General features: G+C 39.0%; 1 protein-coding gene across 2 annotated transcripts in view; it reads right to left on the bottom strand.

Moving 5' to 3' along the window:
* Positions 1–14,726, bottom strand: part of CDC42 (cell division cycle 42) — a 44,925-nt gene that overhangs the window by 9,214 nt on the left and 20,985 nt on the right. For both annotated transcript variants that reach the window (XM_011225376.3, XM_002919524.4), the window contains exons 2-3: positions 6,282–6,436; positions 3,650–3,722 (exon numbers count right to left, since the gene is read on the bottom strand). In XM_011225376.3, coding sequence (XP_011223678.1) covers positions 3,650–3,722; positions 6,282–6,386 — 178 coding nt within the window. In that variant the 5' untranslated portion in view covers positions 6,387–6,436. The remainder of the gene's footprint in view (positions 1–3,649; positions 3,723–6,281; positions 6,437–14,726) is intronic.

The raw sequence follows: 14,726 nt of genomic DNA, 5'->3' as shown, positions 1-14,726 counted from the left end.
AAGAAAGAACAAAATACAAAACAGTACAACATGTGAAAGGAAAAAAAAAAGAAAAGAACGGGGGAGAACTCATGAACAAAAATTCAGAGTCATGAACACAGAGACAGAAATAAAAGCTGTGAGACAGAGCCAGAACCCGAGACAGAGCCTTACACAGAATCTTTTTTTTTTTTTCTTTCAAGTAGATTCTAGGGACACCTGGGTGGCTCAGTCAGTTAAGTGTCTACCTTCCACTCAGGTCATGATCCCAGGGCCCTGGGATCCAGTCCCACATCAGGCTTCCAGGCTGGGCGGGGAACCTGCTTCTCCCTCTCCCTCTGCCTGCTGCTCCGCCTGCTTGCTCAATCTCAATCTCTCTCTCTCTCTGACAAATAAATAAAATCTTTAAAAAAAATTTTTTAAATAAAAAAAAAAAAAAAAGAGGGGCTCCTGGACGGCTCAGTCAGTTAAGTGTCTGCTTTCGGCTCAGGTCACGATCTCCAGGTCCTGGGATTGAGCCCCAAGTCAGGCTCCCTGCTCAGCAGGGAATCTGCTCCTCTCTCTCCCTCTTCCCCTCCTCCCTTCTTGTTCTCTCAAAAAAATAAATAAAAATCACTGAAAATAAATAAGTAAAATTCTTTAATTATTTAATTAAAAAAATAAGTAGGCTCTACCCCCTCAACCTGGGGCTTAAACTACCTTGAGGCTTAAATGACCCTGAGATCAGGAGTCACATGCTCCACCAACTGAGCCAGCCAGGTGCCACCTACCTCTGATCTTAAATGGTATTAAATGTATCTGTAAGAGTTGCAGCCAGCACCTCACGAACCCCTTATACATAACCCATTAGCTTTGTTTAGAGACTTTGTATGAGAAGTATAGCTCTCCCTTGTCAGTTTTTGTTTCACACTTAAAAAAAAAAAAAGAGAGAGAGAGAGAGAGAATTGTAGCCAGAGGTGAGATAGGAATGCTATAAAAAGAATTCAGAACAAAATGACATAAAGCCAGCAGATTAAACACAATCAAACAATCCAAGGCCATCTCAGTGGGGATGAAAGCTTTAGCAGAAAGAAAACTAAGTTAATCACATCACTTGAACCAGGGACAGGGACTCTGAGATTAAGGCCTCTGCAGAAGGATACAAGTCTCCCCCTGAGTGTGTCAAAGACAGAGACTCACTAGGGATGCCTACTGCCCCAATTCTCCAATGCCTGTCAAAAAACAAAAACAACAACAACAAAAACCTAAAAAAAAACCTCTGGCTTATAGTGACCTCATTAGTGAAGATGGAAACCCCCCCAACTTGCATGGGCTGATAAAATCATTTCCTTAGTGAAAGTTTTTTAACCCCCAGAAAGATCCAGAATCTAATATAAAGATGAAATAAATCAAATACTATTATTGCTAATTTTCAGTCACATTTAGGAATAATCTACCCTTATTTAACACGCAGTGCCTATAATATTTAAAATAATCTGCCATATTAAAGAACATGATAGATTTATTCTCTCATTCCAATTTAAAATGTGTAACTGAGTAACTGATCTTAACACCTCAGGACTTTTTTGTTGAAAAATGTTGAGAATTTTATGAAGGTTATAAATAATACTGTTTATGATAAATTAAAACATAAATACAGGAAATCGTAAGTTATCAGGCTACCTGAGGCCATGTATATAAAAGCCTGGGAATGCTTCACTTGTCAGGTCAAGCAAATTGATTAAAACAGAAAACTGAATATATTAAATTTATAAATGCAATTTACAGTGCCGGAAGATATTTGACACAGTTGTAAATGAGGCTGATTGGGAGTAAAGTCTTATCAAATAAGTTAAACAAACCAGTATTAATCAAAGGACCCTTGGCCACCTTGAGAATGATTTCTTAAAAGTGACTATTTTAATAAAAAATGTATTAAGTTGTACAACTAAATTTAAAGGCTCATCTACTCCAAAACTAAATACTGAAGAGAAATAAAATATGTCCATACAAAGATTTGTATACAGGGGCGCCTGGGTGGCACAGCAGTTAAGCGTCTGCCTTCGGCTCAGGGCGTGATCCCGGCGTTGTGGGATCGCCCCACATCAGGCTCTTCCGCTATGAGCCTGCTTCTTCCTCTCCCACTCCCCCTACTTGTGTTCCCTCTCTCAGTGGCTGTCTCTATCTCTGTCGAATAAATAAATAAAATCTTAAAAAAAAAAAAAAAAGATTTGTATACAAATGCACACAGCAACACTATTCACAGTAACTTAAAACTGGAACCCAAACGTCCATCAACTTATAGACAGATAACCAAATTGTGCTATATTCACAGTATGAACCACTACTCAGCAATTAGAAAAAACTGATACATACAAATAGATGAATCTCAAAAACATGATGCTAAGTGAAAGAAATCAAGTGCAAAAGACTATGTATTAGTATAGGATTCCATTTATATAAAATTCTAAAAAAGCAAAACTGCAATGACAGCAAAGCTGTGGCTGCCTGAGGCCAAATCAAAAAGGGACTCTTAAAGAGCACAAGGAAGTTTTTTAAGTGATAGACCTTGATTATGGTGGAGGTTACATGACTATATAATCAGTAAAATTGATCAACTGAACGCTTAAAATGACTGAATTCTACTGTATTATATACTTCACTAAAGCTAAAAAACAAAATACTGGTTAAATACCGATTTGAAAATTAAAAATAAAATTTTAAATTAATTTTCAACCCCAAGAGGCCATAAATTATCTTTTTTCTGCATATACATTGCCTCCAAGAGTACATATAAACACAGAAAAATCCCTCACCTATCGCAAAGAATAGGTCACTATTTTTTCTATTTTCTATGTTTCCTCCAGTATACCATTACTCCTGTAATTTAATTCATAAACATTTGAAAGGCCTAAACCACCCCTGATCTCTAAATTGAACTGCTTACTACTGTCCGTCTCTCCATTTCACCCTCCCAACTAAATCTAGACAGTCCCTCAAAGTGAGTAGTACAAGGTACTCCGTCAGAGCAGTATGTCAGCTGGCAGACAGGGAGAGGGTAAGTCATAAAAAGTGAACCACTGAGAATTCCTAAATATGAAAATGTTACCTTTCTGAAATTTTCCTTTGGCTAATTAAGCTGATAACAACAGAGACTGCAGAGAGAGAAGTCAGAAATTAAGATGTGCAGCCACTGTTAAAACGAGGAAATAACACTGAGGAACTGGGTATACGTAAGGAAGAAAGCAATTTATTCCTTAAATTTCAAAAGCTGACCACAAAAGTCAATAATGTGAGCGAGGTATTGGTTCATGTTCAAAGCATTTTCAGAGGTAATATAACAAACTATCTCTACAAGAAGCTATCTGCACATGTTACAGACACAAATCCTAAATAAGCCTTCAAATTTCAGAGAGTGATAATCCAGTTTGCCTAATGTACTCTGCTCTCACCCTACTTTACTTCCTTCCACACCATCCACCCAAGGAACTCCAAGCTCCTACTGTGATTCCAGGTCTGGGACTGCCTCTTGAGTCAAGCATCGGCCATCACAATATTCGATCCTAAGTATCAACAAAAGGCAAGTGCTTTGCTAATATGCTAGTTTCCCAAAATGCCCACAAAAAAAGGCACACAACCAGCAACCGTTAATAGTTAAGAGACTAAAACATAAAAGACATCAAGTTTTCACCTGCAGTATCAAAAAGTCCAAGAGTATATGGCTCTCCACCAATCATAACTGTGACTGCATAGTTGTCAAAAACCTAAAAACACAAAAATACAACATCGTTAGTGTGCAAGGGGATGGTCAAAATGGGATAGGACAACTCTTAAGTAAAGGCAATATTTCCTCTCTAAGACTTAATCCTCTCTCAGTCCATATGATTCTTATATAACCAACCTTGCCAACTAAGTCCTTGCATGAACTAAATGATTCTTGGGAAAAAGTGACAGGGGCCATATTCTGGGAGGTCTGCTCTACCCCAGCAGCTTGGATTAAAAGCCACAAAAAAGCTAGAGGTGTCAAAGGAGTAGAGTCCCCGAGCTATACAAAACGATCCTCTTCAAGTTTAAAACTTTGAGACAATAAGTTTATAGTTTATCTTAATGCTCAATCTGATTCCTAAGAAATTAATTCTTCATAGACCATTTCATTTTCATCTAGAATTTAAATATCCTAGATTCATGATTATCTTCTTCCTTTCAGGGTTCAAGACAAGAAGCGCCTTGTTACAAACAAGACCATCAGAGAGAAATAAAGGTTCCCTCAAGGTCAAGGCAAGTGTCCAAAAAAAGGTTGGCAGATTATTTGTTGAGATTTCATGAATAAAACTTATGTTACTGGATACAAACCACATGACTGAAGAGATCTTTTGTGACCAGATGCTTTTATTTGCAAAAAACTGTAAAACCCATGACAAACTCAGTATATACTAATATTGCTTGTACTAAATAATTTGTGAAAATGGGAGGTAATGGCGCTAAATGGAAAAAGACCCAATACTAATTCATGGATTGCTCTGAATTGACAAATGAAAAGCAATCTTTCCAACTAGAAGGATGTTACATTTTCAGATCAGCCCTGCTATTTATCTAACTGTAACTTTCTGGTTCAGGCTTTGATGGATTGTTTAAATGTAAACAAGAGTGGAAGAAAGGGCATGGGACAGGTGGTAGTTAAAGGAAAGTCAGTTCTTGGTAACAGAACAAGGAAGGGGCACCCGGGTGGCTCAGAGAGTTAAGCATCTGCCTTCGGCTCAGGTCAGGATCCTGGGGTCCTGGGATCAAGTCCTGCAGCCCACCCCCTGCTCAGCAGGGAGTCTGCTTCTCCCTCTCCCCCTCTGCCCCCTGCTAACGCTTGCTCTCTCTCTCCCTCTCTCTCTCTCTCTCTCGATCTCAAATAAATAAAATCTTGAAAAAAAAAACAAAAAAACAAGAACACAGAAAATTATAATGAATGTGGTTAAGCTCTCAACCACATAGATTATTTAAGTCATACCTAACCCTATTCCAGAGACTCACATACAAATACATATATGAAACACCCACTAGCCCCCGTAAACAGAACACCTCATGACCAAAGTCCTAACACAGACTCAGAAACCACGTTTACAAGAAAATGACTTTAATGGAGACTGAAATGCCAAAATTCCAATAGCTGTCCTCACTCTGAAACAAGATTCACGTATCTCTGAAAGTCCCCTAAAAGTCCCTCTCAACCTCGGAACTTTTCACTTACCATGTCCCCAAATGGGCCAACCCCAAAAATATGATTTCATATTTAATTATACCTTCAAATTCTCCCCATCCAAGAAACCTAACCTTCCCGCTTCCTACAGTCTTGGCCTACCTCAATCACTCTATCTGCTTTGGGATATTACAGATTGTCAATTCTAATTAAACATAATCACCAAACTCTTAACCTATATTCACCCTCTTCACAATGTTCATGTCTCTTAAGATTAACCTAAAGTATTCACACATTTTCTTTCTTTTTATTGCCAAACAATACTAATCCCATATTAATCATATATAGGTTCTTCATAACCCCTAAAATAACTCACTTAACAGAGGTGGTCACTGCAAGCCAGGCCAACCCTAGCTTGGCCTGGAATCACTGAGGGAACATCTGTGTTTAACGTAATTATACCACTGGGTTGGGTCACCCAACCTGGGACAAACAGTGGATCCCCAAACATGTTCTTTCACAAGTGAGTGTTACTCTAAATAACTCTTCTCCCTCTCACTTCATTATCTTTATTATTCCCATTTTCCCTCTTCTCTTCTAAGGAGTGGACCCCCAAAGGCTTCTGCTAGTGTTCTCTAAACAAAAACAGGTCTCTGCCCTTTAAAACCAATTTGCAACTTCATTAATGCTAAGACAACAGCTCCATGAGATCCTCTTCTATCCCCTAAGGAGAATAAGTGGAGACACATACTACTTTCTCTGAAGTTACAAGACCCCAAAACACATTCCAGACCTCCAAGCTCTGATTACCCATTGGCCAAGTTATCGGGGGGGAAAAAAAAGGTCACCTCATTCTAAGACACAGAGCATACTTCTCCAAACTGAGACCACCACTCTTTAGATCTTGTCTGTTGGAGTTTGGTCTCCCAGCACTTCCTGCATACCCTTCTATCACCCCTTCTGACCATTCACTGATTTTTCAGTTAATTTTAAAGTGTATATAATTTACCCATGAGAAGATCTTTAAAAACAGGACACAAAGGCAGACAACAGAAAAATTTCAGTACACACAGAGTTTTCAAAAGATATCCAAATAGAATACATTTCACTAATAGATGGAAGCCTTTATACTTACAGTCGGTACATACTCAGATGGAAATTTGTTTGTTGTGTAGGATATCAGGAGACATGTTTTACCAACGGCACCATCGCCCACAACAACACACTTAATTGTCTGCATTGCTGAAACAGTTTTGTATCCACTTTAAATATTTCAAATTTGATGATGACCTACAAAAAGATAAAGGATATGTGTTTCATTTGTAGTGATATTTTTTTTTCTGTTACTAGCAAGAGATTCACTCATTCAGAGCAAGAACAAACTAGCACCCCAACTACTGTGGCTGAAAGAACCTAAAAAGAGAAATAGTGACTAGCTCAAAGTCATGATAACAAATAAGTCAATTTGCTAAGTTTCTGATCCCTGGTTGTTTTCAACGTAAAGTATTTTTTTCTTTTTTTTTTTTAAAGACCAAAGTAGTGTTAAGAGCAGCATATTTATTTCTATAATGAAAGAGAAGGGGGCACCTGTCAGTCAGTTAAGTGTCCGACTCTTGATTTTGGCTCAGGTCATGATCTCAAAGTTGTGAGATCAAGCCCTGTGTTGGGCTCTGTGCTGGATATGGAGCCCACTTGGGATTCTCTCTCTCCCTCTCTCTCTGCCCCTCCCCCACTGCACATGTGCGCTAATAAAAAAATTAAAAAGAAAAAAAGAAAGAGAAGAGGCTATTTCAGAATGAATTCCATGTAGTGTGCCAGGTATGACTGTGTGAAACTTTGCCTTCAGTTGCATGTGCACACATGTGTGTACGTGTCCTAGACTGCAATACAGAAGTTACTGATTTAAAGAATGGTCCATTTATCCAATCTTAGAACTACAGTTACCCAGGACGTAACCAACAAGCTACAGAGCACCACCACCAACCCCTTGTAACAGAAGAGCAATATGAGGAGAATTGGACAAAGATCAGAGTGATCCCTGGTCTCAGCAGCTATTGTGACACCATGTTGCCTAGTTACTAACTCAATATTCACGGCATGAAGAGGCCAAAACCTACATTTTTATAATAAAGAGATCACTCTAAGGCACACTGACTTATAAACAGATATAATTAGTGTCTCTTATTGTAGCTCCATTCTAAGAAGCTACTGATTACAAATGCACCAAAGATTTATTATATTTCATCAGTTCAGAGATGGTTGCTTTCACATTTAAACATCTCTAAAATCAGGGTGCCTGAGTGACTCAGTTGGTTAAGCGTCTGTCTTCGGCTCAGATCACGATCCCAGGATCCTGGGAGGGAGCCCTACATTGGGTTCCCTGCTCTGCAGGGAGTTTGCTTCTCCCTCTCCCTCAGCACTTCCCCCCCAACTTGTGCCCCCCCCAATAAATAAAATCTTTTAAAAATAAACAAACAAAAAACAGAACATGTCTTTACTGAAAGATTCTTAAAATCATTACCAGTCATTTTCCCCCACATCTTGACATCTAAGAAATCAGGATAAATGGCATCTTAGAGTCAATGAAAACTTTTTTTTAAAGATTTCTTTATCTTAGAGAGTGAGTGTGCGCGCGCAGAGGAGGGGCAGAGGAAGAGGGGGAGAACCCTCAAGCAGACTCCCCACTGAGCATGGAGCCCAACACGGGGCTCAATCCCAGGACCCTGAGATCATGACCTGAGCTGAAACCAAGAGCCAGAAGCCTTTGAAGTTTTTCTGGGAGAATAAAAAAGAGACATCATGCCCTGTATACTTGCATTTTGAGATAAAGTCCTATTTCAATTACAGTCCTGAAGGGGTTGCAATTTCTTGTTGGCTAGAGCCGCCCGCCACCTTACTAAACATAAAAATGTGAAAACCACCTAACTGAGCTAGATGCCATGCCTGCTTAGTCCTACAGTACCCATCACAACTCTTAATCATAATGAGCTATAAATGCTTGTTAACATCTCTGTACATATATTAGGAGTAACTTACAGGAAATATACACTCTCCCATTTCTCATCAAAATCATCCTTATTGTATTTCTCTTTAACCTCCTTTTATCTTGTTCCTTTCCTTTTCCTTATAATGCACTAAAGAAGCACTCATACTAACACAGCATTAAAGGTTAAAGATCTTAATCCCTAAACTAAATCAAAATTATTTATCAAAATACTTAAGCACACTGGGTGCTAATTATAGAGAATTACTCCTAAAGAATGTCTTTTACATAATAATAAAGAAGAGGAAAGAGGAATAGCTGTCTTCTCCTGGTTCCTCAATCTACCGCTGAAAAGAAGCACAATGTTCTGGTAAAAAAAAAATAATAATAATAAGATCTTCTGCAGAATTTCTTTTCAATTCACAGTGAAGAAAAGAAAGGTAAGCAGAGAGTTCTGATCATTCTACAGAATATTTTCCAGGTGCCTACAAATCTATTGCAAGTTCAGTTCTTACACCTTCTATTTCTCCTGATCATTATTACCAGGTGACTTTTTAATGTAGAGTTTAATCATGAACACTGGGCAGAAAGTAACGGTTGCCACTGTGGCACAGACTGCTAGCAGTCTGCCACTTCTTCCTTTCTTCTTCAGTAATAGAATTTTCATTTAAGCATATGGTCCCCAGTAAACACAGACTACATTTCCTCAATTCCTTTGCAGCTGGATGTGACCACTGTGATTAATGGGAGAGGAAATGATGGATGCAAGCTTCAGGACTAGCCTTAAAAGCAAGGGGAATAGTCTCCCTGTTCCAGCCTGTAGGCTGGAATGCAGACACGATGATGAGAGCTGAAGCAGTCATACTGAACCACAAGACACAAATTACATGTTAAGGATGAGTAATACAATAGGACGGGCCAGCCCTGGACTGCCTCCAGGAATCTTACACAAGAAAGAAAAACTGCTCTTTCATTAAGTCCTTAGTATTTTGGATTTCTCTGTTACAGCAGCAGAACTGATATCCTAATTACTGTATTTCATTGACTGTAAGAAGTCAATCATTTTTAAATACACCCTAAATTTAGAAGTGTTAAATGTGGGAGAAAAATGTCTTAGAATCACTGAAATTCTAGAAGTATCTGGATTTATCAAGTAACTTTACAGTATAGCTGACCACTTCTGAGACTGTCTCAAAAACATCTAAGATAAATGCTCCTTCTAAATTTTAATTGTGGTTGAAATCAAATTGATTGTTATCCCTAACCATGAAGCTCCTTATCTTCATTCAGTATCTGGTATTCTCTTTTAAGACTTATAACCCATACTAACAAGCAAATACAAAATCAACATGCCACTTATAAGCTTGAAACGTCTAGTGGAGGAAGAGCTACTGTTTCTTAAAATTTTCATTAAGATTCCCTAGGGAAGAAGAAAGAAGAAACTGAGAACAAAAAGTTCCCATGATCAGAGCTATGAAGATGACTGCCTCATGTGCTAAATCACAACTATCACAAGCCGTGAAGGACAAGGTTGGAGCTGGTCTAAAACATTCCAAAAAAGAGCTTTCATTAATAACTGTATTTAAAAAGAATAATTTAAATCTGATTCACACTGAATTCCCTTTTTTATATATTATAAACATATTTGGAAATTCCACCAAAATTAGCTGTCTTTGGCAGCCCATTCACAAATAGCAGTCTTAGAAAACTGGTTCTTTCTGTGGAAACCTTAAATGCAATACCCCTCTCTGATACCAGCAAGGGCAAGAAAATGTTAATGAGATCATTCTTGGGGTGCCTGGGTGGCTCAGTCGGTTAAGTGCCCAACTCTTCATTTTGGCTCAGGTCATGATCTCATGGATTGTGAGATCCAGCCCCACGATGGGATCCATGCTCCACTGGGAGTCTACATGAAGATTTTCTCCTTCTGCCCCTTCCGCCATCACTCTCTTTCTCTCTCTCTCTCAAATAAATAAATCTTAAAAAAAGAGAGAGAGAAAGAGAAAGATCATTCTGGCCACCAGGAAACTTTCAACTGTAAAGTAAAACATCTGGATACAACACAATTTGTACTAGAAGAAATCTACAATATAAGTTTAGGAACACACGTAACACTATTTCAAATGGGCTCATAAATCCCTCAGCATTCTTTTTTTTTTTTTTTTAAAGTAGGTTCCACTCCCCGCATACCCAGGGCTTGAACTCACGACCCTGAGATCAAGATCCAAGCCTAGATCAAGAGTCAGACACATAACCGAGTCACCCAGGTGCCTCCTCTCTGCATATTTAAGCACAAATTCATTAAAACTAAATGACAAACTTTCTGAGGGCAATCTTTAAGATTTTCCAATGGAAGGTAATAGATTCATGTAACAGAGATGTGCTCTGCATATAGTTTGGCTAGATCACTGAACAAACATTATTACTTTGAGAACTTTAGAAGTCTGTATCTTTTCCTGTTCCAGCAGAAGAAACAGCCCTCAAGCCACTGGGCCATTCTTTGTGGGTCCTGCCTAAAAAGTTGCAAAGAATACCACTAATACATAAACTTCATTTATAAATAATAGTAATTTTCTTAACTCTGAAGTCAGGAAAACTCTAGGCTTTAATCTCTGCTCAGCACTTACTAATGACCTGGACAAGGTTCTTAACTCTTTTTGCCTAAATGTTCTCGTTTGTAAAACAGAACTAATTATGTCAACACTATGAACAGTTGTTATAAAAATTAAATAATATAAAAGGACCTCATGGCTCACAGCACATACTCAATATACATAAATTCATCTACCAAGAGTGCTAGTTAAAACGATCCTACTTCACACCTATTTTCATCCAGTGACTCAAAACTTACACTGGCAGATTTATTGCCTAATCAAAACTTTTCACACTTTGCACATAATAGGTATACCAAAAACATAAGATGAACTGATATATTTGCTATTTAAGCTAATGACACACACACACACAAAAAAAATTAAATGAAACTAGAAATCCACCCAAATATTTCTTCACCTGAAGACTTCTGTATTATTTCTTTTTCTATTTCCTATATCTTATTTCTGTATTTTACAGAGTAGTTCCTAAATATAAGTTACCTAACAGGTGTTAACAAAGTAACTTAGTATGAGAATAGAATCAATCACTATTGTTAAATGGCGAATTAAATGTTTTTTAGTATACAAATCATCACTGCCTACATGTTTGAATTTACCCTCTAAATCAGCAATTCCAAAATTATCAAACCACCAGGATTACCTGGAATGGGTCTGTTAACAATTCAGATTCCCAGACCCTCACCCCAAATCTAATAAATCAGGACTCAACACTCCCTACATAATCCTAACGCACAATGAAGTTTGAGAACTACTATCTTACATGATAGCAAGGCAAGGAATACACAAGAATCTAAGCTAAGATAAACATTGCTGGCATTTTATTAGATCATCTAGAAGTGAATTTCTTAAGGTACAATCAAAATTACCAACATGAATTAGCTGTATCAACCAGGCATTTTACATATTTAAAATGAAAAACTCATGTTAGATATTGAGAGGGCATGAGCCAAGATACTTCAGAGGTGCTTCAATAACTGGTTTAACCTAAAAGTGTTCTCAAATAATAATAATAGGAGCAAATACTTATATAGCACTTACTATGTGGTATATACTGTTCTAAACATTTCACATTTTTATACATTTCATCCTCCCAACAACCCTACGAAGTATGTAATATATTATCCCCATTTTGCAGGTAAGAAAAGTGAGGCTCAATAAAGTTAAGTAGGCCAAGATTACTCCGCCAGTTAATGGTAGAACTGGAATTTAAACCCGAGTGGTATGACTGCGAAGCCCCTGCTCTAAAACACTATACTAGTCACCACCTCTCCTCTCACGACCTCTCCTGAGAAGTGACAGTAATTAAAAACAAACACGATCACTGCAAATGGAGTGGTAAGTCTATACGTATGACAGTTGCCAGCTCTTGGAAGAGGAAGGGAGAGGAGGAAGCAAAAAAACAGGAGCTAAGTTCACTTCCTGTTTCTTCACCCTGCAGACAACTACTAGATTTTATTGAGAGAAGGGAAGAATTAGTAAGAGAGAGCTTGCTCTTCCCCTTTCTATATTCCCATAAATCTTCCATTTCTTAGACTTCCTATGCTCAGCAATCTGTCAGAAACTGGTTTTGGGTCCCCTGTTAAAAGCACCAGTTCAAGAGTCAGACTGGGTCTACCACTCTAGCTATGTGACCTTAGGCAAGTTACTTAACTTCTCTGTGATAGTTTTCCCTTCTTTATAGAATATATTGATTAATACACGTAAAGAATTTAGAAGAGTGTCTGGCATACAGTAAATGCTTACTAAATGTTAGCTATTACGCTTGAATGATTAAAGGCACTTTTAAGTCAATATAAATTTTAAAACAGCAACAATTCCAACCCACTTAGAAAAGAGCACGTAAATTTTTTTATTTCCAAAATAATTATAGTACTCATTGTTCTTACTACAAATTAGTCAAATTTAGCTGTAACTACAAAGGTGGTCAAGTTGCAATTCAATCAAGACTATTCTACAAAGCATTTGACATGTACTAAAAAGTCAGCAGATGAGCCACAGATGGGGAGGGAGCAGGCAACCAGGGAAAAGACTTTGGCTTTGCAATACACACGACACCAGCTTCAGCAACATGGAAATAACTAGGCCAGACACGTCTGTATCCTATATTAGCTTCCTTTTTAAAAAATGTCAAATCACTATAGCAGCAAAGAGGCTATGTAGTACCAATTACCGTTTTGCTATCCAGAGCGGCTAGAAAAGTTATTTTACATCAATAACTAAACACTCTCCCTCTTTAATACTGAAGTTCAATCGTACCAGCACTTAGAACTGGGGCTGGGCAACTTTAAGCATAAAAAGTGATTCTGCCAGGGGCGCCTGGGTGGCACAGCGGTTAAGCGTCTGCCTTCAGCTCAAGGCGTGATCCTGGCGTTACGGGATCGAGCCCCACATCAGGCTCTTCCGCTATGAGCCTGCTTCTTCCTCTCCCACTCCCCCTGCTTGTGTTCCCTCTCTCGCTGGCTGTCTCTGTCAAATAAATAAATAAATAATCTTAAAAAAAAAAAAGTGATTCTGCCAATCACAAGCAAAATAAGTTGTGAAATAAGGTGTATCTTCCACATTCCTTCCCAGTATCCACTGTTCCACCACACAGCAACACTAAAACCCCTATCTCCTAGGTTCTTAGATGCTTTAGAGGTCCAATTCCCTGTTGAGCATCTCAGAACTATAGCCCCCTTCAGTTTTCTGGAGTCCCTGAGCTCTAAATTTAAAGAAGCCATGGAACCCTCTCTGTAGTATCCACCATACAATCCAGTCCCTAGGGAAAAGATCTATATGGGGGAAAAGGAGCCTCCTAGCTACAGGTGTCCCATGCCCAGTGGTTCATTCTAGGCACAAAGCACAAACAGCGCATGAAAAGATTTGAAGATTAAGCTTTGCTAATAACGAGCATCTTTTGCAAAAAATGTATATTCTCAATCAGATTATAAAACTATGTCCAATATTAACAGTAAACAAAGTGAATGAAAAGCAAGTTTAAAAAAAGGGGGACAGATAAGAAAAGAAAGTAAAATTTCTGGTAATTTCACTGTGGTAAAAATAAGTTTGCTCTTTTCCTGGGTTCCTGGTATAGAGCTCCTAAAACCCCTGGAATTTCCTAGGTGACAGAAGTGTTTTTTGTCTTTCATAATGACCCTTCCACCATAGAAGAGTTTATGCTAATGTAATTTAGGGCCACATTAGGCTGGGGCCCCCAGACAGCTTTGGGAAGGGACTGCTCACCAGAAAGACCAAGTGATTAACGGGCTGGAACTTTACCACTCTCAGGAAGGGGCGCTGGGAAGCCCACTGGAGACTGAGCTCTAGGAAAACGCTTCTTGAACAAAGAGATCTGGAGCAAGTTGGTGAACACAAGTTGGTGAACACAAGCCTTGAAGGAGTGTGCCATGCCGAGGAAGGACACAGAAGCTCTGTGCCTACCCCCACCCCACTGCTTGTCCAATACATCTCTTCCATCTGATTACTGAGTTGAATCCTCAACAATAACTAAGTAAATGTATTTTCTTGAGTTCTGTAAGTCATTCTAGTGAACTGTCAAACCTGAGGGGGGTCAGGGGAACAGGTTAGGCAGAAAGGTAGACAGCCTGAGGAGCCCATTCACAACTGGGGCCTGAAATGGAAGCAGTCTTGTGGGATAAGCTCTTCAACTGTGGGGTTTGCACTCTAGGGTCAGTGTCAGAATTGAACTGACAGGGGCGCCTGGGTGGCACAGCGGTTAAACGTCTGCCTTCCGCTCAGGGCGTGATCCCGGCGTGATGGGATCGAGCCCCACATCAGGCTCCTCCACTATGAGCCTGCTTCTTCNTACTCTAGGGTCAGTGTCAGAATTGAACTGACAGGGGCGCCTGGGTGGCACAGCGGTTAAACGTCTGCCTTCGGCTCAGGGCGTGATCCCGGCGTGATGGGATCGAGCCCCACATCAGGCTCCTCCACTATGAGCCTGCTTCTTCCTCTCCCACTCCCCTTGCTTGTGTTCCCTCTC

Source organism: Ailuropoda melanoleuca, chromosome 2 (assembly GCF_002007445.2).
Source record: "Ailuropoda melanoleuca isolate Jingjing chromosome 2, ASM200744v2, whole genome shotgun sequence".
NCBI lineage: Eukaryota > Metazoa > Chordata > Mammalia > Carnivora > Ursidae > Ailuropoda > Ailuropoda melanoleuca.
The sequence above is the reverse complement of the archived record's forward strand: the minus strand, read 5'-3'. Positions and strand labels throughout refer to the sequence as shown.